Source organism: Heloderma suspectum, chromosome 5 (genome assembly GCF_057233095.1).
Source record: "Heloderma suspectum isolate Gila_16-S chromosome 5, 16-S_ref, whole genome shotgun sequence".
Taxonomy (NCBI): domain Eukaryota; kingdom Metazoa; phylum Chordata; class Lepidosauria; order Squamata; family Helodermatidae; genus Heloderma; species Heloderma suspectum.
Genome location: NC_139462.1, coordinates 61,102,847 through 61,129,301, shown reverse-complemented (window position 1 = coordinate 61,129,301; position 26,455 = coordinate 61,102,847). Strand labels below are relative to the sequence as shown.

Genomic DNA, 26,455 nt, shown 5'->3' with positions numbered 1-26,455 from the left:
ATTCTTAAAGAGATGGGGCTACCAGACCACCTTACCTGTCTCCTGAGAAACCTGTAGGAGGGTCAAGAAGCAACAGTAAGAACCGGACATGGAACAACTGATTGGTTCAAAATTGGGAAAGGAGTACGACAAGGCTGTATATTGTCGCCCTGCTTATTTAACATCATGAGAAACGCCGTGTTGGATGAATTACAGGTCGGAATTAAGATTGCCGGGAGAATTATCAACAACCTCAGATACGCAGACGATACCACCTTAATGGCAGAAAGTGAAGATTATCTAAAGAGCCTCTTGGTAAGGGTGAAACAGGAGAGTACAAAAGTTGGTTTGAAACTCAACATTAAAAAAAACTAAGATCATGGCATCTGGCCCCATCACTTCCTGGCATATAGAAGGGGAAGAAATGGAAGCAGTGACAGATTTTATTTTCTTGGGCTCCAAGATCACCGCAGACGGTGACTGTAGCCATGAAATTAAAAGACGCTTGCTCCTTGGGAGGAAAGCTATGGCAAACCTAGACAGCATAGTAAGAAGCAGAGACATCACCTTGCCGAAAAAGGTTTGTATAATCAAAGCTATGGTTTTCCCAGTAGCAACGTATGGCTGTGAGAGCTGGACTATAAGGAAGGCTGAGCGCTGAAGAATCGATGCGTTTGAACTGTGGTGCTGGAGAAGGCTCTTACGAGTCCCCTGGACTGCAAGGAGATCAAATCAGTCCATCCTAAAGGAAATCAACCCTGAGTGCTCATTGGAAGGACAGATACTGAAGCTGAAGCTCAAATATTTTGGCCACCTAATGCGAAGAGAAAACTCTCTGGAAAAGACCCTGATGCTGGGAAAGATTGAAGGCAAAAGGAGAAGGGGACAGCAGAGGATGAGGTGGCTAGATAGCATCACCGATGCAATGAATTTGGACTTGATTCATATCCGGGAGAGAGCGCAGGACAGGAAGGCCTGGCGTGCTATGGTCCATGGGGTCACGAAGAGTCGGACATGACTGAACGACTGAACAACAACAACAAATTAAATGTGAAAATGTTAATGTTGCTTAACAGAAAATGAAACCGATCCAAATGGGCCATAATATAGTCCCCTGGGTTTAATTCAGTGTATTTTGTTTTACTACATTGGTTTGGCTTGGTGAAAAAGAAAAGCAGAGGTTTTCTCCATCAGGAATGTAGTTTTAAGTAAGCTGGTCATGTATTCCCAAGATAGATGAGGAGATATTTATATAGGCCTCTGTTCTCCTCCAGTTATTAGTGGGTTCTGCCTCAGAGCTTGCTGGCAGTGTGTTTGGGTCCACCAGCAAAAGTGGATTATATTTCAGAGACAAGTGATTAAATCCTTGTAATACCTGAGGCGTGACTAGTGTCATGTTCCTAAGGCCTCCAGTCATGTCTGTTTTGTAGTCTCCTAATTTTTTTAATGTCTGATATATGGGAAGAGTAAGCGTATTTAATTAAGATACTCAGAATACTACAGAGTTGCTCCTGCACTGCTCCTCTTCCTTTCAGTGCACGAACTGCACATTGTAGCTCACACACTTTGTGCTCTGCCCATTAAAGACTGCTGTTGTCTGGCCTCCATTGTTTCCAGTGGTGCTTGCTTGGAAGCCCTAGGACAGCTCCACTTAAAGGAATGGAGGATGCACAGTACCAGTATTGTGGTGGATTGTGTCTATTTATCTGTACCAAGGATGCACAGTATATGTAAAATACAAGAAACTATTCTTTTCTGCATCATTATTTATCAGCCAGCAAGCAAACACCCTTGCACAGTAAGAAGAGAAGTACATTGTATATCTTTACTTCTCTTTTAAAAATGTCTAGTGTGTGTTTGTGTACATGTGAAAAATTAAAGGGTAATTTTTCTTGTGATACGAAAGCAGAATTGCAAAGCACTGTAGGTCAGGGGTGTAGAGCCTCTTTCAGAGCCTCTTTCAGCCCAAAGTCCTAATTCCATTCCAGGACTGGGTGGGGCCAAAGGCAAAGGAGGCAGGCCAAAAATGCCAGCATATTTTATCATAAAGCTGTTACTGCCAGTAACTAAGCCTTAGGAGAGCATTTCAACCTTCTAGAACGGGGGGGGGGGGATTACACAAAAGCTGGAAAACACACAAATGATCTGTGGTTGGGGAAAGGGGGTGGGGCCAGGGGGAGTGGGCATGGCCTTTTGGGGAAACCTGGAGGGATGGATTTGGCCCAGAGGTTCTGCACCCTTGCTGCAAGCCATCTAGACCCATCTTACATAGCTTGATAAAGGACCAACCAAGATTTGTAGTATAGAAATTAGCATAGAAGTAGAAACATATGGGGCCCTGTGGTGAACCACCTTCAGAGGCTCCATACCTTTCTTGACCTACATGCCAACTCTCTGGTGCCCTTAAGATCTTAACTCTTAAGATTTCATGCAAGCTAAAACTGATTTTCTGAGGGAGCTGATAACTTCCTCTGCATTTTTAGAAGACATGATTGTGTTTCTTAAGAGATTGAATGGACATGTGGTAATAGAACCATTCCCTGCTTTAAAAAAAAACACCAAAACAAAAGTTGGGGTAAAGATGTAAGACATTTTTTCACATGTTGGGGCTTAATTTGACACTGAACCTATATCATGCTATTTTATGTCAATGCCTGAGCATTGAAAAGGCAGGAGAGAACATAACTACTTAGGTACTTTTAAACTTTAGAGACTTTGTTCACCAGTGCAAATGTTGGGAATGAGCTACCATTGGCAGAATGATCTGAGAGTGAGATCAGGATCTGACTTTATGCCAACAAATATTTATATAAACATATTTATTCTGAAATGGATCTTAATTGCAAGGGGTTGCAGAAATGAAAATACATGCAGCATAAATACCTCACAGCATATGTACATAGCAACAGAAAGCACAAGCATATTTATATCCCAACAGCTGTTCATTGCAATTTACATTATGGGTTACAAGCTGTTTATCAGTGTTCGAAACTCCATATACCCAGCAGCCCTCACACTAGCAATTCCTTTGCCTTTGATTTCTTATTACGTCCATTGTACAGTTTGCTAAATCACAGAAAGCTAAATCTTGCTGGCAACTCACTAGTGATAGGGAAAATATCCGTGAACTAAATTGGAAGTAATTTTTCACCAAAATTGCCAAAGCATTTTAAAAGGTTATATTGTCTTACTTTGTTGTTTCTATAGTCTTTTGCTGCCTTTTAGTCTATAATTGTTTGTAAGGATATTGCTTTATTGTAGAATATTTAAACAAATATTTTGTTTAGATAGTTTTTGTATCAATTGTATACCGCCTTTTGGTACTGCAAAAGTTTACACATTAGCAATTCAGCAGAAGTACCTAAAAGTGCCTGAATGTTGAGGTGTGAGCCAGGTGATCACAGCAGAGTGAGAAGAAGAATGAATGAGTGATTTTGGATAGAGTATCATTTAGACTTAAGCTGTATACGGGTGACAGAAGCAGTCCTTTAGAGCAGGGATGGGCGATCAAGCGATTTTTGTAATTGCCAAGATTCTACAAACACCACCTTGAAGCTCATCTTGTCTCATTTCTCATGTTCGACTGCACACTTTTATGGCTTAATTTCTTCCAAATGAGAAAAGTGTGTATTTGAACAGGGAAATCCACAATTTTTAAATGAGCGGATCCAAATACGCATTTTCCGCATAGAGTAAAGCATAAAAATGTGCATTTTAAAAAAGTTCATTTTTTGAACACGTTTGGGAATTTGCTTACATTTTCGGAGAATATGTGTTCCTTCTCTTGTTCACATTTAGGATTGTGAATATAAACAAAATTCTTGTACTTCCCTATTTAGAGCTGTTGTTGCCTGTGATATGCACATTCATTTTTTAATTCCCTACCTGGTCTCTGGTTAAACCAATTTTGTAGGTTTTCATACAGCTTCAACCTGCTGTACCCTGGGGGAAAAACAAAACAAGCTCCCACAAGCAGGATTGGCACTGTAGACCAGGAGTGGGCAGACTTCAGGCTTGTGGGAGCTGCTTTGTATTTCACTAGAACCCTGGGATCCACCAACAGAGCTAGGTGTAAATTAGTGGGTTAGGAGAATGGTCATAAGCTAAGGATTAAGAACCAGGATGTCTCTGACTGCATGTTCAGTCCAGAATTCAAGGATCACTACCACAACCAACCTCACAAGTCCTTTCACACAAATATCCCCTCCTGGGCCGTGTTTCCATGACAATGGAAGGAGAACCTAATAGAGGAGTACCAGATTTTTTTAAAAAGGAAACAGCTTTGCTGCATGTTGGTCCATGCAGGGCTCCACGAGCAGGTTCTCCGCACCAGTAAAAATCACTTCACAGAATATACTTCCTGGTGGGGGTTGGAGTGAACGTCATCTGACTGGCAGGGGCTGCTCAACCAATAAGAGAGGCTTCTCCCCCTACTCCCATTTCTTCTTTCCCAGTTCAGATGCTCCTGCATTTCAGAAGCAAGCCTTATTGAGCACAATGGGAGTTACTTCTGAGTAGACACACATATGCTTGTGCTGGGAGAGGTGGGGGGAAGAACACAGAGACGGGAAATCAGCCCCCATTTTAACCCACAGGATCTCTATAATGAAGGGTCAAAGTAGTTTCTTCCTACAGCAATAAACCAAAGGAGAATCGGAGCCTCAAGATCGCGCTTGAGCACAATGGGAGTTACTTCTGAGGAGAAACTATTGGGTTTTTGCAGGGACAGGAAACACCCTTGACTGGGGTCACGGTGAAAGGCAAACCCCTGGGCAGGGCTAGCATACCCGAGGACAGTGTGGGGATTGGGGCACGCAGCAACTATGCCTGGGAGAAACCGACTTAAGGAAAAGAATCAGACTAAGCAGTTTCAGGAAATCCAGTTTTCCCGTGACAAGCTCTGGGGTGGCTGCTGGATGGCCACGAAATCATGTATTCCTAACAACCTCCACATGCAGCCAGTTTGGAGTAAATCACTCATGGAAACAGGCCCCTGGTCCTGCCCCCCAATTGTTCTTTTTCAGCAATTACATTATAGCGGGGTGGCAGGGGGAGCCTTTAAGTTGTTGCTATTGTTAAGCAAAGGGGAGTCAGAAACCCTTGTCTATCTACTGCAAATCTTCCAGCAATTTCCCAGTAGATCTCGATCTACCTTCTGCCCACCCCTGCTATTGATGTCCGTATGTTTTGTGAGCTGCCCTTTGGGAGACTATAAAGCAGAATATACTTTTAAAAACAAAGAAGCCCTAAAGCCACTATATTCACTGTGTTACACAATGTCCTAACAAACTGGCTTTCCACTGGAAATGAAGATATTCCACTTCCACAGGCAAAGCTAATTAATGCACTGAGCTGCTGCCTTAGTGCTACTTTCAGCCAGTCTTGTGATGCTTGATCTCTTACACTAAACAATGGGGAGACTACTTAAGCCCATTTTAATGATGACCTTTTCCCTGACCTGAATTGTAAGACTTCTGGTTTCCCCCCAATAAATGACAAGGTCAGTTTTTCACTTTGAGGAATTAAGAATGATTGAACCTTTAAAATATAATGCCTGTAGTAAATAAAGGGCAATATTTTGGCAACATTTTTGGTTAATTGTTGAAAATCCCTTTTGTTTTTAGAAACAGTTGATTTTATTTTGTTCCTTTGATTGGCATAGTGCTATCTTATTTTACTTAAAAGAGGTTCTCCTAAAAGGATTTCTCCTTTTATTCATTCCTTTGATGCTTAAAGTTTGTTGATGTTTTACAAAATTTCTGCAAACCCTATATTAACCGTTCCCAAAAACCAAAAGGAAACTCCTAAGGTGTTAGTGATGATTATTTGCAAATTTCCAGAATATGGTGTTTTCCCTGTGCATTTATAAGCCTGCATATGTAGATAGGAATTTTCAGTAACTTGGGACACAAGCCTATCCATGCTTAGACAGAGGCTGGCTGGGGAATGCTGGAAGTTGTGGGACTTTTTCTTTCTGAACATGCATAGGATTGCTCCCTTCGGCTTCAATCCTATAGCCACTTACCTGGGAGTAACCCCATTAAACCCAGTGGGATTTACTTCTGAGTAGACATGTACAAAATTGTGCTGTTAATAACCACATGCATGTTTCTCTCTTTTTCTGCCAACAGCATTTGCAGACGCAATAATTAGCATTTGTTCATTTATGTATTTGGAGAATTTAAATCCTGCCCTTCAGTGTTGCTACGCCTAGGGAAGCATTTGCTGACATGTACATTATGTTTACATGAAAAAACTGAAGAATCGGGCATGGGTGTGCTCTGCTTACTCACAAAGAAACAAACAGGCCTTTCTCCCCCAGTCAAACTATTGCCAATCCCATATCTGCATTCAGAAAAGTATAGCATTCATGCAAAAGTGCACAAATGTGTTTAACCTGCATATTGTATTCAGAATTAAGACATTTGGGTTTTCACAGAAATCAGAATATTTTGGCGAGTACAGTGCTGGTAATGGGAATGAAAGCAAAATATTTTGGAAGGGGGAATATGGAGTAGGATTGGTTGGGAAGTATAGTGCCACCCTCCTGAACATGGAGAATCCCCAAGATACCTGGCAGAATGTTCTAAGAATATAAGAAGAGCCCTGTTGGATCAGACCAAAGTCCATCTAGTCTAGAATCATTTTTTCCCATAGTGGCCAACCAGACGTCTCTGGGAGGCCCACAAGGAGGACATGCTGAAGGCAATAGATGTCTCCTGTCACTGTTCCCCAGCAAAAGGAACACAGAGGCATACTCCTTCAATACTTTGAGTTTCCATACAGTCTTCATGGCTTGTAGCCATTGATAACTTTATCCTCCATGAATGTGTCTAATCCCCTTTTAAAGCAGTGTGATTGTATTCTGAGAGGCGGGGTTTGGGGTAGGGGGAGCAGGAGTGTCTAAAGCTTCTCTCTATTCACTTCCTCCGCACCATGCATAATTGTATAAACCTCTGTTGTGTCATCTTTTAGCCATCATTTTTCTAAACTTGAAACACCTCAATTGTTGTAGCTTTTCCTCATTGGGAAGGTTCTCTAGTCCCCTGGACATTTTGGTTGCCCTTTTCTGCACCTTTTCTGTAAAAGCCAGAGGAGTTGTTGTTGTTGTTATTTATCTTGACATGACAGTCTGTGGCCTTGTGAAAACAGTTGGTTATTAAAAATTAAATCTGAGATGCTGAGGAATCCAAATTTTATGCCAGTCAGCAGTTCCTGCACTATATCATTAAGAATATGCATGATTAGGCAGTTTCTCCTCACTTGGAAAGTTCATTTGTTTACCCAGATGTTGGGATTCTGTCCCTCATACCAGAGGTGCCTGATCACTTTCTTTTGAAGACTTGATAAGCATTTTTTTCTTTTGACTTGATAAGCATTCTCCTTATTTCTGTGTTTCTAGAACCTGCTTTTTACTTTGGTGACACGGAATATCATGTCTCTGAGAGTGCTGGTTATGTGGAAGTTCGTGTTTGGAGAACTGGAACAGACCTGTCCAAAGCGGCCACCGTCACTGTGCGCTCCAGGAAAACAGAACCAATATCTGCAGAAGGTGAATTATTTTTTTCCAGGTAGTATTATTAATGTATCTGCATACTTATCTCTACTCTTACATCCTGTGCAGATGCCATTTTAAGTCCTGACACATTTGGGTTGTGCAGTGTTCAAAAAGCTTGCAGCTATGCAGCAAAATACCACAAGGGCAAAATCCATTATATCTTGAGCTTATGAAATCCCACAAATAATTGAACATCCCGTTCTTACTTTTTACATAGCTGGAGTTGATTATGTTGGTATCAGCCGAAACCTGGATTTTGCTCCTGGTGTAAATATGCAGACCTTCCGTGTAACCATCTTGGATGATCTGGGACAGCCTGTCCTTGAAGGACCAGAAAGGTTTGAACTTGTTCTCCGGATGCCTATGAATGCAGTACTTGGGGAACCAAGCAAAACTACCATCTTCATCAATGATACTGTCACCGATTGTAAGTGTTGTAGACTCTAATTTCTATAAATTGAATGTCCTCACAGAGTACAGGATGTTTTCTGGTAAAACTATTCAGTCTTCAGCACTGGAACACACAGCTGTGTTAAAACTGAGGGCTTGGAAACTGTACATTGTGGAAAGAGGTGGGGTCATCTGGTACAGAGGTCTGTGGCCTCTCTCTGAACTTTTGTGAAGGTTCCCATCTGCCCCCGCCCCCACCCCCATTTTGCCTTCAAAGATAGGTTTGAGCACTGGAGGCTAGTGGCTCCGATGTCAGTGGGGCAGTGAATCCATTCCAGGTTTCAGTCAGAACTCTAAAGGAGCTATCCAAGGTCCACCTTGGATAGCTCCTTTAGAGTTCTGACTGAAACCTGGAGTGGATTCACCGCCCCGCTGACATTGGAGCCACCAGCCTCCACTGGGTTGGAGGGCATGTATATATGGTTAACAGTTCCATATGAATCTGAACAGCCATCTGAGCCCAAGTTTGGAGGGCTCAGCATACAGGGCAGCAAGTGAAAACATACTGAAACTGATTTTAAGATACAAAGACGTAAAACAATCCAATAAAATCAAGGACAGCAATAAAACAGTAAAATAAAAAATTAGGAAAAACTGAGCTTCTAGTCACTGTCAAATTGTTATTGTCGAATATCTTAAGGCCTTCCTTCATTGGCCACTGTTTGAACAGGAGAAAGCTAGCCTTCCTGGCAATTAAAGCCCAGTGGGTTACTACTGGATGGCCCAGTGTGAATCTGAATCATACAGACATCACAGTGAGACATTAGAAGAGCAACTCACTCTTCTGGATTTTTATTTTTATTTTTTTTTGCAGTACCCAAAGTCCAATTTAAGGAATTGCTATACACGGTGAATGAAAAAGATGGGCAAGTGGCAGCTACAATTTACCGTAGTGGTGACATTAATCATAAATCTACCATCCGCTGCTACACTCGCCAGGGCTCTGCCCAGGTTATGATGGACTATGAGGAGAGACCAAACACAGATGACTCTGTAGTAGTGTTCCTCCCAGGTAAGATCTCATCCTTAAAAAAAGAGAAAAAAAGTTTTGAATCTTTTGAATTGCAGCAAAGAAGTGCCTGAAGATTGAGCAACACATTACTTTAATTACTCCCCTCTCAACATTACTCCCCCCCGCCACTCAAAAGTTATCCTGGAGTTTCCAATCCAGATTGGGACCCTTCTGTGTATTCGGGTAGGGGCTTTAAACCTTTGCTTCGTGGTGGTCCCAGTCCAGATTGGAGGCCCCAGATCTGCAATTTGCATTTGTGTGAATGGATCCTTTTTTGGCCATGCAAATTTTAGGTGCCAGGGGCCACCATCAAGTTTGGGATTGTGGCAGGGAGCAAAAGGTGAAAGCCCTCTTACCCTGCATGCTAGGGCTCCAGTCCAGATAGAATCCTCTGCACTTACTTTTGAGTGTAGGGAAAAAGTTGTCACTTACTTTTGAGTGTAGGGAAAAAGTTGTCACTGCTAGCTACATTTTAAAAGTCACATTTAGTCTGGCCCTGAGAAGCTTTGTGTGACATTATAAATGACTTAAGGCAGCAACCCTATGCACACTTGCATTGGACTTAATGGGACTTACTTCTGAGTAGACATGCATGGGATTTATTCTAAATAACTGACTCAAAGTGAGCTCAACTTTGTAGCTGAAAAAGCAGAAAACAAATTAAAACAAATCATTAAAAATGGTAATTTTTAATTACCATTAAAAATTTGTTGCCATTGACAGCAACAAAGGTATCAAATTAAAGTACCAACATTTAATTTCTAAGATTTTGTTTTCATTTCCTTAATTTAATTATTGTTATGTGACATTTTTCTTAATTTTATCTTCCGAACCATATAAAATTGGGAAGACATATTACTTTAACAAATTGCTTTTGCATACCATAAAGGAGTCTCACTAAAAGAGATGTGGGCACACAGCCAGACTCCAGATTTTAAGATTTTCTCCAAGCAGACTTGCACAGTCATTTTATATGATATATACCTATATCTATATTTAGATAGATAGATGATAGATAGATAGATATTTTGTATCTTTATCTGTAAATCTATGCAGTCCTAAGCATTTTTGCTCAGCAGAAAATCCCATTGAGTTCAATGGAGCGTAGTCCTGGCCTAGATTAAAAGTCAACAGTATGGAAACAAGATGTCCCTACATGCTGGTACCCGTGCCTTGATCAGTCAGAGTGAGCAAAGGTGTGAGCAACACTTGAGGTTATGAAAGAGTGATTGAACCATAATGCTTCAGGTTACGGAAGAGTGTTTGTCATATGGCTACAGAAACATAGTATGAAATTGTCCCTAATAGGCCCGAGGGAAATGTTGGTTATGTGGAAGTGCTGTCTCTCTACTATATGTGTTTGAAATACATTTTAATATATTTGTTTTAAGGAATTAAAGGAAAGTGAAAAGCCCTTTAGTGGAGTTGGGCCTCTTTAGTGTTACTATACCAGTCCTGATGTGTTCAGAGTCTGATCTTCTTGCTTCCATAGCTATTATTGATGCTTCTTAAGATGTTATCTACAAACCAGTTAAGCCAGATAACTCTATATTAATCCAATTTAATAGAGATCCCCTTTATAGGAGCACTTTGGGGCCATGAGTGGTTTTTAAGTTCTCTCACTGACCTGTTGTTTGTTGGAAGTTGTTTGATCAGACTGCTTTTAATGGCTGTTTTGTACTTTTTATCTTCTACCATCTTCTGTTTTAGTGCTTATTTTGCTGCTTTGGTGTTTATTTTACAGCTAATTGTTATAGTACAATTGTTTATTATTGTTAGCAGCCGTAAGCACCATTGAGAAAAGGTGGGATATAAATAAATTTATTTATTTATTTATTTATTTATTGCATGTTTAAATAAATTAGGGTGCAATCCTATGCATGTTTAGACAGAAAAAAGTCCTACAACTCTTATCATTCCTCAGCCAGCAGTAAACAGGACAGCATGCATATTTGCAGTTCCCCAAATTTAGATTGCTATTCTGTACCCTAGCAACCAATGTTTGCATTAGGTAGTAATAATTTTAGTGGCTGTATATGTTTAATTTGGGTTCTGCACTTAGATGAGAGCTGCTGCTACAAAGATGTCTAAGTCAGCTGCTCTGCTTTTTGGCCTCCTGCAGGAGAGATTGAGAAGCCCTGTGTGGTGGTCCTGAAGGATGATGCCTTCTTTGAAGAGGAGGAAGAGTTCAGACTAGTGCTTGGAACACCAAAAAGCACTTCTACATTTGGTGCCTCCATTGGGGAACAAAAAGAAACTTTGGTGAAGATTAAAGATGAAGAAGACAGTGAGTTTATAAGCACCTCATTCTTCTTCTATTATACATGAGCCTTACATTTGACGCTTGCTTCAAATATTGTCAAATTAGAAGTGGGATCACACAGAGAATGTACATAGAGTAGATCCATTGAAATGAATGAGGTTTAAGTTGGTCATGACTAACTTAAGTCCCAGCGATTTCAGTGGGTCTACTCTATGTAGGACTACCATTGGATACTACCCGTAGGGCACAATCCTATCCAGATAGGTGGCCGCCTCCAAACTCGGACCGCCTATCCAAAGCAGGGCAGGAGAAGCACGGAGGGGATCGTTCCCTCTGCGCTTCTCCTGCCCTGCATTTTTGGCTAGACAGACAATTGCGGCTGTCTAGCCACAGGAGGACGGAGCGGGGGAGGAGGCTTCTTTACAACACATTGGATATGTCATACAGGCATTTCTGCCCGCCCCGGAACGCCCCAGCGGAACACCCCTTTTCGGCCACTCTGTGCTCCTCTTGCGAATGCAGAGAATGGGGCTGTTCTGCGCTGCCTCCAAGGCAGCGCGGAAGTGGGGGGAGTTCGGTTCCCAGATAAAACAATATCCTGTGACTGTCTAGCCACTGTGTAGCGGCTATAGGATTGCTCCTTTAGGGTGCAGTCCTATGGATGTTTAGACAGGAAAAAGTCCTACAACTCCCAGCATTTCCCAGCCAGCATGGCTGGCTGGGGAGTGCTGGGAGTTGTAGGACTTTTTTCTGTCTAAACATACATACATAGGATTGCATACTTCATTTATTTATACCCATACCTGCATCTAAGTACAGTTTTTAAATCAACCTTGTATTGCTAGAAGAATAAAATATCTCAACAGTACAAGAAAGAATAGCAGATTTGTGATCTCCTGAGTTTTCAGAGCTCTTCCCACAAACTTGCCCAATGGACCCTTCTCCCAAGTAAGTGTAGATTTGATGTTAAATTTGAAAAACGTTTAATCCAATCATTTAAATTAAATAAAACAACAGTAAATCAAAAGTGGGGCAGGACGTATATCTGATCCTAAATTCATCAGAGAAAGGAAGCTGCAGTTATAGAAACATAGACACTACCTCCAAGGTCTTCTAGCCTATACCCTACTGGGAAGCTTTATAGACCATGGAGGAAGAGTGATTCCTGGCCAGTTCACATGATCAAAGAAGCCACCGGGCATGGTTTGTCATGTTGTTCAAACCTGGGTAGCATGGCTTGTTAGAGGGGGAAACAACCCTCCAATAACCCGCCCAGCACGCACCACTTGTTTTGATCATGCAAACCAGGTAATTGAGTCTCTTAGCACTGCAGAAAACAGATGCTCATAATCCAAATCTCCAATTCATGGATTTCCTGCTCATATATGGTGAAGTGAGAGTGAGCTGTGATGTTTATTCACAGTCCTAAGACCTAGTAGCTGCAATGCTGGGTGTGATGACAACATGACCTGTGCCTCCTAGTAGATAAAAGCCTGAATGGAAAGTATCTGTTGATTTTTCAGGATGTTTAATCTTGTATGTTAGTTCACTGGATCTTTTTTTCTTATAAGAGTTGAGCAGATTAATCGATGCTCACAATTGGCATTCTCCCTGCCTTATTATTATGAAGCAAATGAATGGGTTATATTGCTAAGCAATATACAAATCCAGTGAACTAACCAAAAATATTGTTTTCCAATATTTATTTTTGGCTGTTTTTCTCCCTCTGGCCATTTCGGCCGTATATAAATAAAACTTAAATAGGAGAGATTGACATTTTTCAGTTCTCTTGTAGAACCAGTGATAAAATTCTCCGAAATCAAATATAGCATCCAAGAACCTCAAGAGCCTGGGGAGATTGCAGTTGTAAAGATCCCTGTCTTACGTTTGGGGGACAGTTCCAAAGTTTCCATTGTGAGAATCCATACTAAAGATGGTTCAGCTACCTCTGGAGAAGACTATAATCCAATGTCTGATGGTAAGACTTTGACCTCAACTTCAGGAAAATTGCAGAAATTGCTAATGTCTGGAAGCAGCTGCATTGCTGTTGCTACAAAATATGAATGTAAAACCATGAATGATGTCACAATATTACACAAATAAAACCAGAACTTAAATTGTTTCCTATTCGTTTGTGTTCCTAAGACTGGAAAGATAGTTTGGCATAATGCGAAATAGAAGTTCTAGGTATTTTGTTTTGTTTTTAGCATTTATGAATTGCCTTTCTTTTGGCTAGATGCCTAACATGAATTTAGCACCAACTGTGAGCCTAACTGTGAGCATTGTCTGCTTCTCTTTGGATCCTAGCCTAACTCTGCTGAGGACTGAGAAAAGAGTTTCATTTTTTCTTTTTTCTTTTTTAAATCTTCATTTCAGATATTGAATTCAAAGAAGGAGAAACTGAGCACTTCGTTGAGGTTGAAGTTCTGTATGATGGGGTGAGAGAAATGCGCGAAGCATTTACAGTCCATTTGAAACCTGATGAGAATATGGTAGCTGAGACTCAGGTAAGAACTAAGAGATTTGATATGTTGAACTTCGGTTAGCTGTGGACACAGTTCGCATTCAGATCATGGCGATTCAGAAACATCAAAGTACAGAAGGTTCACTGTTCTCTGAATGCCTAGAATGCCATTTGTGGGGGCCAAACAAGACAGTAAACCTGTGATTAGATCTTCTGGGTTTTTTAAAAAAGTTTAGTAGCAGATGCACGGGGCTCTGAATCTGATCATCACTGGGGGACGTGTAACCCTTGCCCCCATACTCTTTTTCTGATTTAAAGTCCCCCCTCCCAAGATGCTGTTTGACCAATGGAATCAAATATACAGGCACCATCCAAGGTTGTATCCGGTGTTATCTCTACTTAGAGTAGGCCCATTGAAATGACTGAGACTTAAGTTAGACTAATATTAGATACAACCCATATTCTAGTTGCACCCTCAGTGAAAAATGTCAGTTTCTATTATACCTAAAAATGGTGCTTTAATATTAACTGTTATGTGGCAGGAACATTTTCACACATGTAAACAACCTTCTGAAGTCCACTGAACATGGGTTTCCAGCAGTCACTAGTTATGGAAATGATATCCTGTATGTTTTATCAGTCTGTTCACCGTAGCGTGGCTTTTTTTTTTTTTAAGATACAGACTTGGATCCAAAGATTCCCTTCCTCGAATGGAAATGAACCTTCAGATCCAACCTTTGTATGGATGTTGAGAGCCAGCCCTACCATTAGAGAATGAAGTGGCGGCCTCAGGCACCTGATATGGGATGTCATGAAAGGGCAGCAGGTTGTTAGTTACCTAGTTTATTATTATTATGTTTTTACTGCCAGGGAGAGAGGTTTGTGGGATTTTCTTCCTCAAGTACCAAAATCACTTGGTCAACCTACTATGCACCTTGACCTGGGCAGTGGTGTGTGTTGGGTGTGGATTTGCTATTCTGCCTCAGGCAGCAAATGTCTTGGCTTGTCTACAGATATGGTATGATGGTTGAAAGAAAGGGTTGTTGTTTTTTTCCACACAGGCCTGCAGATTTTGCATCCTGATAATACTTGTGCATAAACTAATTTAGGTAACAACCTGGTCATAAAGAGAAACTATCTACAGCAGCCTTCCCCAACCTGGTGCCCTCCAGATGTGTTGGACTTCAACACCCAGCATCCTCCAGCCAGCCATATTGACTGGGGGGTACTGTTGTCCAGCACATCTGGAGGGCACTGGAAGGCTGATGTACAGAGTATCCTTGTACAGAAGCATATGCCTTTATGTCCATTTTTAACTTGCCGGTAGAAACTTTTTCCATCTCTCAATTCAGATGAACAAAGCCATTGTGTACATTGAAGAAATGGACAGCGTGGCAGATGTGACTTTCCCAGCTGTGCCTCAGGTTGTATCTCTCTTGCTGTACGATGACACTGCTAAAAGCAAAGGCACCCCCCAGCCTCCAACTGGCTACCCTGTTGTGTGTGTAACGGTACGATTTGTTCCTGCTACCTCTTCTCCAAATTATGTCTAAAGGTCTACTACTATCTGGGAAGTGAATGTTTTTGGGTTGCGTAAACAAGCTACTAGGAGGTTTAAGGCACAAGTTCCAATTTCGTTTCTTGGAATTAGGCTTCCTGTTCCTTGATCATTGACATCCATCCTTTATATAGATCTTTTCGTTTTCAGAGCATTTTATGATCTTTGCTTTCCCCACAATAAATAGCCCGGTGAGAGAGATCACTTCTTTTTCCATTTCACAGATGGGAAATGGAGGCAAGAGATCATGAGCTACTGAAGCTCACACAATGAGTCCTCCACAGAGGTGGGACCTGATCGAGGCCTGACTGTTCTGTATTCAGCTTTCTAACCCTAGTTCACTTTGGATATTCTAGTAATCTTTTAATGGTGCTATTTTGCTCCCTTTTTTCTGCCTTATTAGCTAATATATGGTGTGATTTGCGTATATCACACAACTTTGTTTCTTTCCCCGCAGCTGTGATAAATGGAAGTCTTTTCACAGTATCAGGTTTTTAATTAGATGCCACAGACATTAATATTTAATGTTTAATATTTAAATATTTAATTTCATAATTTAATTAATGGAAAATAAAAGGGTCTGCAGTAGTTTAACCTATAGCAAGAAAAATGACCTTGTTAAACATTAATGCAGCATAAGGAAAAAAGACCACCCTTAGAATTTGATCTTAATTATTCATTTTACTGCAGCAGACATATATATAGATTTATTGTGTGTATCTATTAAACTTCAGGCATGCAACCCCAAATATTCAGACTATGACAAGACTGGATCTATTTGTGCTGCTGAAAACATCAATGACACACTGACCTTGTATCGCTGGCTTGTCAGTGCTCCAAGTGGCACTGATGGTGTTACCAGCCCCATGCGTGAAGTAGACTCCAACACTTTCTTCACCAACACCAAGTCAATCACCTTGGACTCCATCTATTTCCAGGCTGGTTCAAGGATTCAATGTGCAGCACGGGCTGTCAATGCCAATGGAGATGTGGGTTTAGAATTGCTGAGCCCAATTTACACAATAAACAGGGAAGAAGGTAAGGTACAAGATACTTAATGCAATTTAATAAAATCAAGTGACTTTCATTAAGCTGAGTTAACTGTTTGCTTCTAACACTTTTGTACAGGCATAAAGATTCTGTCATAGAAATGCTGCATAATGTTTTATTTTATTTTAATATGCCCAGTAACAGAACTTCTCTGGGCAGATCACAAGAACTAAAAGAATAAAATACAATATAAAACCATGAAAGCTAAAAGAATAAAATATAGTGTGATTGTATAATATAATTGCCGTATCAGGGTTGCTGTTTTAAAAATTGAAGAGTGGGCGTGATTAGAAGAGAGACTAATAAGTTTTATTATAACAAAGGGAGTTGGAGCATTGGATGTCAGTGTGAACGTAGCAGATTCAATATAAATCTGCTTCATGAAACATTTAGTATTATCTCCAAATAAATATTAAAAAAGATACCAACTGAGAAGAACTTTTGAACTTGTGTTAAAATGGGAGCATATGTAAATCAGTGAAGCAGGGCCAAATGAGAGGTGGATATTGTAGGTTTATGACTCGGGTTGTGCCTCTGAACTGAAATTCAGAAGAAACATGGCAAAATAAGAAGCAACTGCAGCCACCGACTTGTGTCTACCCAAGTGTGAAGAAAACCTGAAGCCATCATTTGGGAACTGAAGAGTGGTTCATATTGGCCAGGTTCTCACAATCACAGACAGGAAATAAGCCATAGTAGTGTGATTTGTTTCCCCTCCCCATGCATGCGAGAGGGATTAGCATAATTACCCCAGGCAGTGCAGCTTGTCATATCATGCAAACCCAGCCTGGGTGGCTTGTTGCTGTGGGTAACAAGCCACCCAGAACCCTACAACAGGCCATGGTTTCTGTGTAGGGATATGTGATGCTGGGAATTTCCTTCCACTTGAGCCTTATGAGATTCCACACTGTTTCTGTTCCAGTAAGTGGCAGCGGACTGTAGCGGATTTTTTTTCCAATTCCGAAAAATTCCGTTTTGTGCATTTATTGGGGGGGGGGGGCTGCCATTTGGACAAATGTTAATTTGCACAAATTGGAAGGGGGGTGAATGGCTTGTTACTCATGGCAACAAGCTGCAGTGCCGGGGTAATTATGCGAATGCCCCTGGCATGTGATAGGCATGCACAGAGGGGGGAAGTAAGCCACCGTGGCTTATTTCTTCTCTGTGAATGTGCAAACCAGGTCACTGTGTGAAAGGGCCTGTGCTGCCTATTGTATATATGATACAACATAGCATTTGCCATTTCTACAATCCTTTTACCTGGGAAAAGGGGGTGGAAGGAGTGTGGAAATCAGTGACATTGTACATATGGATATTATGTGTGGCTGTGCAGGGGAGAGGTGTGTAGTAGCAGTGACAAGGCTGCTCCTCCACAGTATCTATAGTGCTTGATGTTTGAGACTGAGGGCTGTTACGTTACATTAAATACATAGCGTGTAGCTCCATCTTGGTTCCATCCAACATCACACGAGCAGACTTCCACTCATGCAATGGGACTTCCCCTTCCTCTCTTCTCCCCCTACAACCTTTTGCAGCCCCCAAATCTGCATCCTCCAACCCCCTGGAGCAGATTTGGGGAATATGCGGGGGCCTGTAGGAGGAAGGGGAATACATTCCTCTAATGGTATCGATTACGTTGGAGATTGTTGTTTTATTTAAAAGTAAGTGTGAGGACCCAGTCCAGATCAGAACCACAATGTGTAGGGAGATGAGGTTTAATCCTTCCCCCCCCCCACCACAATCCCAGCAAAGATTGTGCCCACTGTGCAACAATTAGGGTTGGCGGGGGGGAAACACCCATGGTGTTTGGGGGAAATACTTGACTTACAGTTTCATTGCCAGGAGTTGGAACAAAGGGCACTCTCCGTTCCTACATCAGTCCCTGTGAATGAGAATAAAAGACTTTTATCTCAAGTCATTTGCGTATTTTCAGAGAGATCCTTTGGCTTCTGTTGTTTATGTCTCTCCAAGAAGGGAGGTGAATGTTTCCTTTTTCACGATCCCTGTACTTCACAGACTCTCTGCCCAACCTACCCCACAGGATTGTTGTTGTGAGGATAAAGTGGAGAGGAGGAAGAGGATAATGTAAGCCACCTTGGGTTCCTTGCAAGAGGAAAAAAGGCGGAATATAGATAGATAGATAGATAGATAGATAGATAGATAGATAGATAGATAGACAGACAGACAGACAGACAGACAGACAGACAGACAGACAGACAGACAGATAGATTTGAATGGGGGGTAGGAGGCAGTGCTGTACTCATTTTCTGTGTGGAAGAGGAAAGGAAGTTTACTACTATAAGTAAACTGAGGCTGTGCCCAGTAGAGGTGGCTCCAGAATCGGATCAGGAGTATATAGTGTGAATTTGCCTTCCCCAACCTGGTGTCCTCCAGATTCTTGGCACGACCAGTGGCTATCCTGTCTGAGTATGATGAAAGTTTCAGCACATCTGGAGGGCATCATGTTGGGGAAGGCTGGTGTAAATCGTTGGCTTACCTATGTTATTAAAGCAGCAACATCCCTGTAATTTGGTTCTTCCAAAGAAAGACATGCCAGGATTACTCATCTTTTGTTTTAATCAACCCCACACTTTTCACTCCTTATCCACTTAGGTTTGTGCCAACCACGTATTCCAGGAACAGTGGGCGCAGAGCCGTTCTCAGCCAAAATACGTTACACGGGCCCTGATGATCCTGACTATCCCAATCTGATCAAAGTAACAGTTACAATGCCTCATATGGATGGTAAGTACTGGGCATTTGTATTTGATTAGACATGGAACTGTTGCATTATTGCAGCACCAATTGTCACTGCAGTGAGACATGTAAATATGAAAAAGGTCTGTTCAAATGCAGTTTTTGACACATATTTGGTCTTTTCTTTTTCTTTCTTTATACTTCATTAACTGCAAAACGGCAGCCACTGATTGTACGATTATTCAAACATCTCGTTAGATACATACATACATACTTAAGTCCCATTTATTTGAATGGGTCTATTCTAAGCAGGACTAATGTGAGCCAGGAAATCCTCTGTTCAAATTGTTCCTCAGACACGAATGTATGAGTTATCCTTTGGCAAGCGACTGTTCTCTCTGCCTCAGCCCTGCTCTGCAATATGAGTTGTTGTAAGGACTCTTGATGTTTTGTGTGTGTGTGTGTGTGTGTGTGTGTGTGTGTGTGTAAAGCAGCAAAGCGGCATGGAGGCTCTGAATTCACTATGGATGCAGTCAGTCTTAAGTTAAAATATATAAGAAAGATAGAAAGATGAACAACGGAGTAATTAAAAACAATATTTATAGCTAAACGTTTAGCTTTCCACTCTGATGAGCACAGAAGCTGAAATGTTTAGCTCTTAAGTATATTTTGAAATTACTCTGTTTGTATTTCTGTCTTTCAGATAGAGAGATACGGAGGGCTTTGAACACTCAAAAAGCATTATATGAATCTGCTAGTATTGTTATTATTGCATAAGACTATAATGATTGTGTACTTCTGGTTTCAGGGATGCTGCCAGTTGTTTCAACTAGACCTTTGTCCAACTTTGAGCTGACGCTTAGTCCTGATGGTACCCGTGTGGGCAACCACAAATGCTCCAACCTCTTGGATTATAATGAGATTGAGACAAAATATGGATTCATCACAGATAATGTCAAGAACTCAGAAGTGATTGGAGAAACTTCACCCTACCAGTATAGCAGCACTGTGCGGTCTGCCCAGACCTTGCGTTTCTACCGTAATCTCAACTTGGAGGCCTGCCTGTGGGAATTTAACAGCTACTATGACATGTCAGAACTGCTGACTGACTGCAGTGGCTCCATTGGCACAGACGGTCAGGTATGTTCTATGGATGACGAGCAATGGAAAACTGCCAAGCTTTTCCCCAGCTATGTGCACTTGCGTGTGTGGCACGGGAACATAGGAAGCTGCGTTATGCCAGGTCAAACTATTTGTCCATTCAGCCCGGTATTGTCTACTCAGACTGGCAGCAGTTCTTCAGGGTCTCAGGCAGAGCATCTTCCCCATCACCTGCATCCTCATCCTTTTACCTGGAGGCTCCAGGGATTCAGCCTGGGACCTTCTGCAGTCAAAGCGTGTGCTCTATCACTGCGCCCCTGTCTATGGCAGCCAGTGGACAATAACTGGATTTTGGATGGCACATGCTGGCATCACCTCCATGACAGTACTTCATAGGCTTGTGGCAGAGGGGTTAGCTTTTTTCTAATCTTTTGCTAGCGACTCTGCAGATTCCACAAGGTGTAGCGATAGCCACCAATTTGGATGGCTTTAAAGGGGAATTGGACAAGTTCATGGAGGATAAAGCTATTAATGGCTACTAGTCCTGATGGCTGTAAGCCACTTCCAGATTCAGAGGCAGCATGCCTATGTACACCAGTTGCTGGGGAACATGGGTGGGAGGGTACTGTTGTAGTCATGTCCTGCTTATGGGTTTCCTGTAGGCAGCTGGTTGGCCACTGTGTCAACAGAATGCTGGACTAGACCCTTGGTCTGATCCAGCATGGCTCTTCTTATGAACTTATGTTAATATATTTCCTGTGGTTATAATACTTTGTTGGGGAACGTAGAGACATCTGTGTAGAATTGTGCAGTAGTCTGGTGGGCAGCATTGGATGTACAAGATCAGAAACAAAACAAGAGAGAGAAATTAGGTGTCTGTTGGTGGAGATTGATTAATTAGGTGGACATGTACATGACTAGCATGAAAAGCATTTTGATGAAGATGGGAAATTGTGGCTGGGGTGACATCTTGGGATGAATGTCAATCTGAACCAGGATATCTGGTTCAAATGACGTTAAGGGCACCTACTTTATGATGCTAAGAAATCCAGAACACAAGATTAGGTTCTGGCTACACAAACTATTTGTTGTAATCACTGGTATAAATCCAAACTGGGAGAGTTAGTTTCTGGCACACCCACTCCGAAATTCAGTGACATCAGTACTGTAATACAGTTTTTCCAAGGAAAGGATATGAACAAACCAATATGGAAATCTGGAAACATGGGTAACAGTAAGAAGCTTTCTGTTCCCTATAATTTGCTTTATTTTGTTTCATTTCAGTTGCATTCTTGTTAATGTAACTTTATGGACTTCTAATGGAGTAATTTGATTTTAATCTGTACTGGAAAGGGACAGGAATGTTGGGACTACACTTCCCAACAATCCCTGGTGTGATCTGCGCCTCTGATCTGGAAAGGAGGGTTGACCTTTCTGAGAGGGAGGAGGGAGGCAGAAACAGAGAGACTGAGAAGGGACAACAGCCTAGGAGCAGGTCTGGGCGGGCTGGTGAAGCAGCAGTGGGACTCAGAGCTGGACTAGAAGATCCTTGTTAGCAGTTTGGGATTGTTGCTATGCAAACCGACTCTTTGGGAAGAGCGCTGAAAAATAAGGCTTACCATATAGCTGAAGATATGCAGGTCTGTTCGTGAACTGGCAAACGCAGATGTTGGGTCCAGTTCTTTTGTGCCATCTCCTGGGTGGCTGCAAGCTTCCCTGCTTCCCTTCCCCATTAAGCCACCTGTTGCCCCTTAGCCACATGTCAGTGTGATTGCTGGAACTGACCATGGTTAGTTTTTATGCTTGTTACAGTACATCCAAATTAGTTTCAAAAATGGCAACCTGACTCCCTTGCTCATGTGGCAGCTGGCTTTTTGGTTTGCACCTGTGGCAACTGCGCCCTCTTATGCCAAACAGGTTTCCTTTTTAATTTGCCCTGAGAAGAGCTGCTATGAACACACAAAGCTGCTTATACTAAGCTCACGTCATTGATCCACCAACTGAGTATTGTCTACTCTGACTAACAACACCTCTCCAAGATACCAGGCAAAGATATTTCCCTGCCCTGTTCCCTAAGATCCTTGTAACTGGAAACATGCTAGTTCCATGATTTTATGGGCCTCGGGTATGGTATGCCCAGTGGATGCCTCTAAGCTGGAAGATGGACCTGCTAGCTGAGGATTCTCTTAGGGTGGGTGCATCTTCTTGAATACTCTGTGCAAACTGGAACTGATAGCACTGTTAGGGTTGTGGCCCTCTGCTGGTTGTGGGGATCTGAAAAATGCCCAACCTTGCCACTCTCTGGAGCCAGCCCTGATTAGAGATGCTGGGAATTGAATTTCCTGGGACTTTTGCATGCAAAACATGTGCTCTGCCATGAATTATTGACCCCTCCCTGATTTGCAAATAATCACAGATCTCCTGAATGGGAATGCTGGCACAATGCAAGTTCTGCAAGTTTTGAGCAAGTCAGACAGTCCATTTGCTTGGGAGTAAAGGAACTGCTGCAGGCAGAAGAAAAACTGCCACCATAAAGATGACAGTTATGTGCATCAACTCTCAAAAACTCAACACGACCCTATTAGATTGGTTGTGTACAAACTCAAAACAATTTGATTGAATGTATAGTTTGGAGGCTCACCTTGTTGAGCAAGATTGATGTGGCATGAGAGGTACCACACCAACAGTACTGCTGTGCCACAGAAATGCTAGTGACCTAAGGATCCCAGAGCAGATAATGTTGGTTGGTTGTGTGTCAGTGTGGAAATGATGTACTGATTTGAAGTAATGCAGACACACCACCATAGAGAGAAAGAAAACAAATGATGGATGAATCTCATCTGTCTTTAACTAGTGCATGGCAGGACTAGTTCTCAACCTAAATCTTGGCAACATTCCATTGAATGGTAAAAGCTGACAGCTAACTCAATGAAGAAATGACATTGCATCTTGTTTGAAAATCAACAGTTCTTTCATAACTATAAGCAAAGCAAAATGAAGACAATAGAAAACTCACTTGTGCGGTCTTGTTGGTTCATATATCACACACAGATAATTTTTAGTGTGATGTTTTGCCACTTAGAATTCCTGATAGCTGTTGCTCTTAACCTATCATGATCATTCTATAGTTCAGCTGTTTCATTATTTACAAATGTATATATGTGTGTCCCTCCGCCCCGCTTTTAGACACCTCCATACAGCTGTACCCACCTGAACCTATTCATCCTTTCACCCTCCCTCCTCGTTCTCTAGATGTATGCAGGAACACGTCTAGAAAACATGTAGGTGATTGGGGTTTGCAGCTTGAAGTTGCTCAAAAAGAAGACAATGTTTTCTCTCAGGGTCAGAGGTGGGTGGGTTCTATTTCAAGTGTAATTAAGTTAATTGAAAGATCAATAGGACCAAAACACAATGTTCATTATTTTAGCATGCATGATAATCTTTTAAACTGTACAGCACTAACAAATGCAGTCTAGAAGATCTGCATGTACACTGGATTTTTGTTTCTTCCAAAGAGTAGCCCTCTTTCCTGTATGATAAGCCCTTGTCCTTTGAGTTTAAAAAGCAACTTTGCCATGCAAGACACATGGAGCTGCTTTTAAAAAGGCATGCATGCACTCCATGTATATGCTACTTCTGCACAAGTAAATAACTTTTTGAATTGAGGCATGTGATTGCTCATTCACTGCAATAAATATAGCACTAAAAAGTGGAATTTTATCCCTGAGCTTAGAAGATAAAATTCCGTTGTTAGTGTTATGCACACCAGCCATGGCAATCCACAGTTTTGTGTGCTTCTCCTCTCTTTTCCTCCTTCGGCATGCACCAAGAAAGGGAGGTCTTTAAACTAACCTGTTTTAAACCTGTTTTAAATGAACCACAGTTCCCAGTTACGTCTGAATGAGGGAGTTCTGATTGGTTTAAAACTGTAGTGAACTGTTTTCACTGTTGGGTGCTGGTTATTGTTTGGATTCTAACCAAGTCAAAGTATGTACCTCTTAGTATCTGGACTTGTAATTGGCCCATTCCTTAATTGTCATGTGATTTGTAATCAATTCTGAAATCAATATAAGGGGGAAATGTGGAGGCCTTAAGTTTAATTCCCAGAATCCATCTGCATTGTTATGCTTGGAAAGGATCTTTTGTTGAACAAGAGCTTAGTCATTGCCCATTCACTTCCAGAAAGTTGGACCAAAATGCACCGGAGGTCACAAATGAATGTGAGATCGTTAGTATCAACTTAATCCTATAATAGAGACTTTGCTGTAACCCCAGATTACCACATGCTTTGGAATGACTGTCAAATCAATTCTGGGGTGGTTTTTGTTCTTTGCCAGGGTTGTGTCTCAGAAGCCAGCAAGAGTGCCTGCCTGCCAGCTTCGGTTTGGCCTGTGTTTCCTTCTCTCACACTTCAACACAAGCTGTAATTCATTCAGAAAGCATCAAAGGGGATTTCTAATCATAGCTCGTAAAGTTTGTTCAGGAGCCTACACGTACCCAAAGGATAAATACATAACAGGCCAAAATGTCTGTCAAATTGAAAAAAAAACAAAACTCGGAGGGATTGAAGATGAGATTTAATAGCATTCTCAGAAAGGGTGTGAAATGAACTCCACCAGATCTAGTCAGAACATCTCCGCTATCAAAGCATAGGTTGTAGCATAACCAAGTGCCCTGGTGTTTTGCAGGTGTTAAATCTGGTTCAGTCATATGTGACTCTGCGAGTGCCCCTCTACGTCTCCTATGTCTTCCATTCGCCAGCTGCTGTTGGGGGCTGGCAGCACTTTGATCTTCAGTCCGAACTGAGGCTCACCTTTGTGTATGATACTGCCATCCTCTGGAAGGATGGCATCGGAAGCCCACCAGAAGCAGAGCTCCAAGGTGAATTTGTCCATCTTCCAGCTTCATTTTTAGTTGCTCCATAACTTGCTACTTGAAGCAGTCATATGCCTTGGGTGAGACTCTGCCTAAAGAGTTCAAGTCAAATAAAAATATACCAGTAAGAAAGCAATAAGAGCACCCACCAGATGTGCAGGTGACTAAGCTAGCCACTAGTTTGGATGGGTAGACAAATTTGTAGTGGCTATTAGCCATCATAGCTGTATGGGACATCCATGTTCAGAAGCAATATACCACTGAATACCCATTGCTGGGAAGGGACAGTGGGAGAAAGCTGTTACATCCGTGCTGTGTTGTGGGCTTTCAAGAGGTATCTGGTCGACCAGTGGACTAAACAGACATTTTAGTCCGAGATGCTGGTCTTATGTTTGGTTTGATCAGCAGGGCTCTTCTCATATTCTTAGGTCAGCCTTCCCCAGCTTGGTGACCTCCTGATGTGTTGGACTGCATCTCCCATCATTCCCAGCCAATGGCCATGCTGGCTGGGAATGATGGGAGTTGCAGTCCAACACTTGGAGGACACCAGATTGGGGAAGACTGTCTTAGACCATGATGCAGAAAGTGGGTGGGTTTACACAATCAGGGAAGGAATAAGCCATGGCGGCTTATTTTCTCTCCCTGCGCATTCTGTCATGTGCTGCTTAATTAGCATAATTACCCTTACTGGGCGCAGGTTGCTCTGATGTTTGAACCCAGTGAAGGTGGATGGCTGGGTTGGTTTACAAACCCACCAGTAACCCTAGAACAAGCCATTGGTTTCAGGGTGGTTTACAAACCATCCCAGCCACCCACTCTCACCGGGTTTGGACATCATGACAACCTGCACCCAGCGAGGGTCATTATGCAAATTAGGCAGCTCGTAATTGGCACTCGGAGGGAGGAAAAATAAGCCACCATGGCTTATTTTCCCTCCATAATTGTGTGAACCTGGTCAGAGTGATTAAAGTGGGACATGTCTTCACTCCTAGACTGGGACAAGCACAAGTGTAGAAGTTGGTTTGTTAGTACAGTTTTTCTTTTTAAAGAGGGAATAAGGCTGCCTTATTAGAGTCCTGTTTCCTAATGTATTTGGTGTTTAAGACATTTCCCAGGGTTGCATTTCCCCTAAAACTACCACCTAAGAAATAAGATAAACGGTGCAAAGGGTACATTTAATATTTTGAATGGGAAAAACCACCTGAGAATAACATCTGAGAAAAGTCTCACTTTTGCTTGTATGATATTATTTATATATTAATTATTTATATTAATGTAGTGCTATTTGCTTGGGAGCAATTACTCCAGAATTACATCGGCATGGGGGGGTGGGGGCAAGCAGAATTAGTCCCTTATTTTTGCATAGAATATCTCCACTGAAATCAAAGAATCTGAAAATCTATCACTTTCAGCTTCTATAAAAGAGAAGCTGTTTAAATGATACATAA

The 26,455-nt window shown here is 41.8% G+C and overlaps 1 protein-coding gene across 1 annotated transcript in view; it reads left to right on the top strand.

The window, feature by feature from the left end:
• FREM3 (FRAS1 related extracellular matrix 3) overlaps positions 1 to 26,455 on the top strand; it is a 124,477-nt gene that overhangs the window by 83,064 nt on the left and 14,958 nt on the right. Inside the window, exons 7-17 of the mRNA XM_084856167.1 lie at positions 7,382 to 7,531; positions 7,755 to 7,964; positions 8,802 to 8,999; positions 11,122 to 11,286; positions 13,058 to 13,240; positions 13,639 to 13,769; positions 15,079 to 15,237; positions 16,019 to 16,322; positions 18,948 to 19,079; positions 19,840 to 20,171; positions 24,821 to 25,013. Of these exons, the coding sequence (XP_084712293.1) occupies positions 7,382 to 7,531; positions 7,755 to 7,964; positions 8,802 to 8,999; positions 11,122 to 11,286; positions 13,058 to 13,240; positions 13,639 to 13,769; positions 15,079 to 15,237; positions 16,019 to 16,322; positions 18,948 to 19,079; positions 19,840 to 20,171; positions 24,821 to 25,013 (2,157 nt within the window). The remainder of the gene's footprint in view (positions 1 to 7,381; positions 7,532 to 7,754; positions 7,965 to 8,801; positions 9,000 to 11,121; positions 11,287 to 13,057; positions 13,241 to 13,638; positions 13,770 to 15,078; positions 15,238 to 16,018; positions 16,323 to 18,947; positions 19,080 to 19,839; positions 20,172 to 24,820; positions 25,014 to 26,455) is intronic.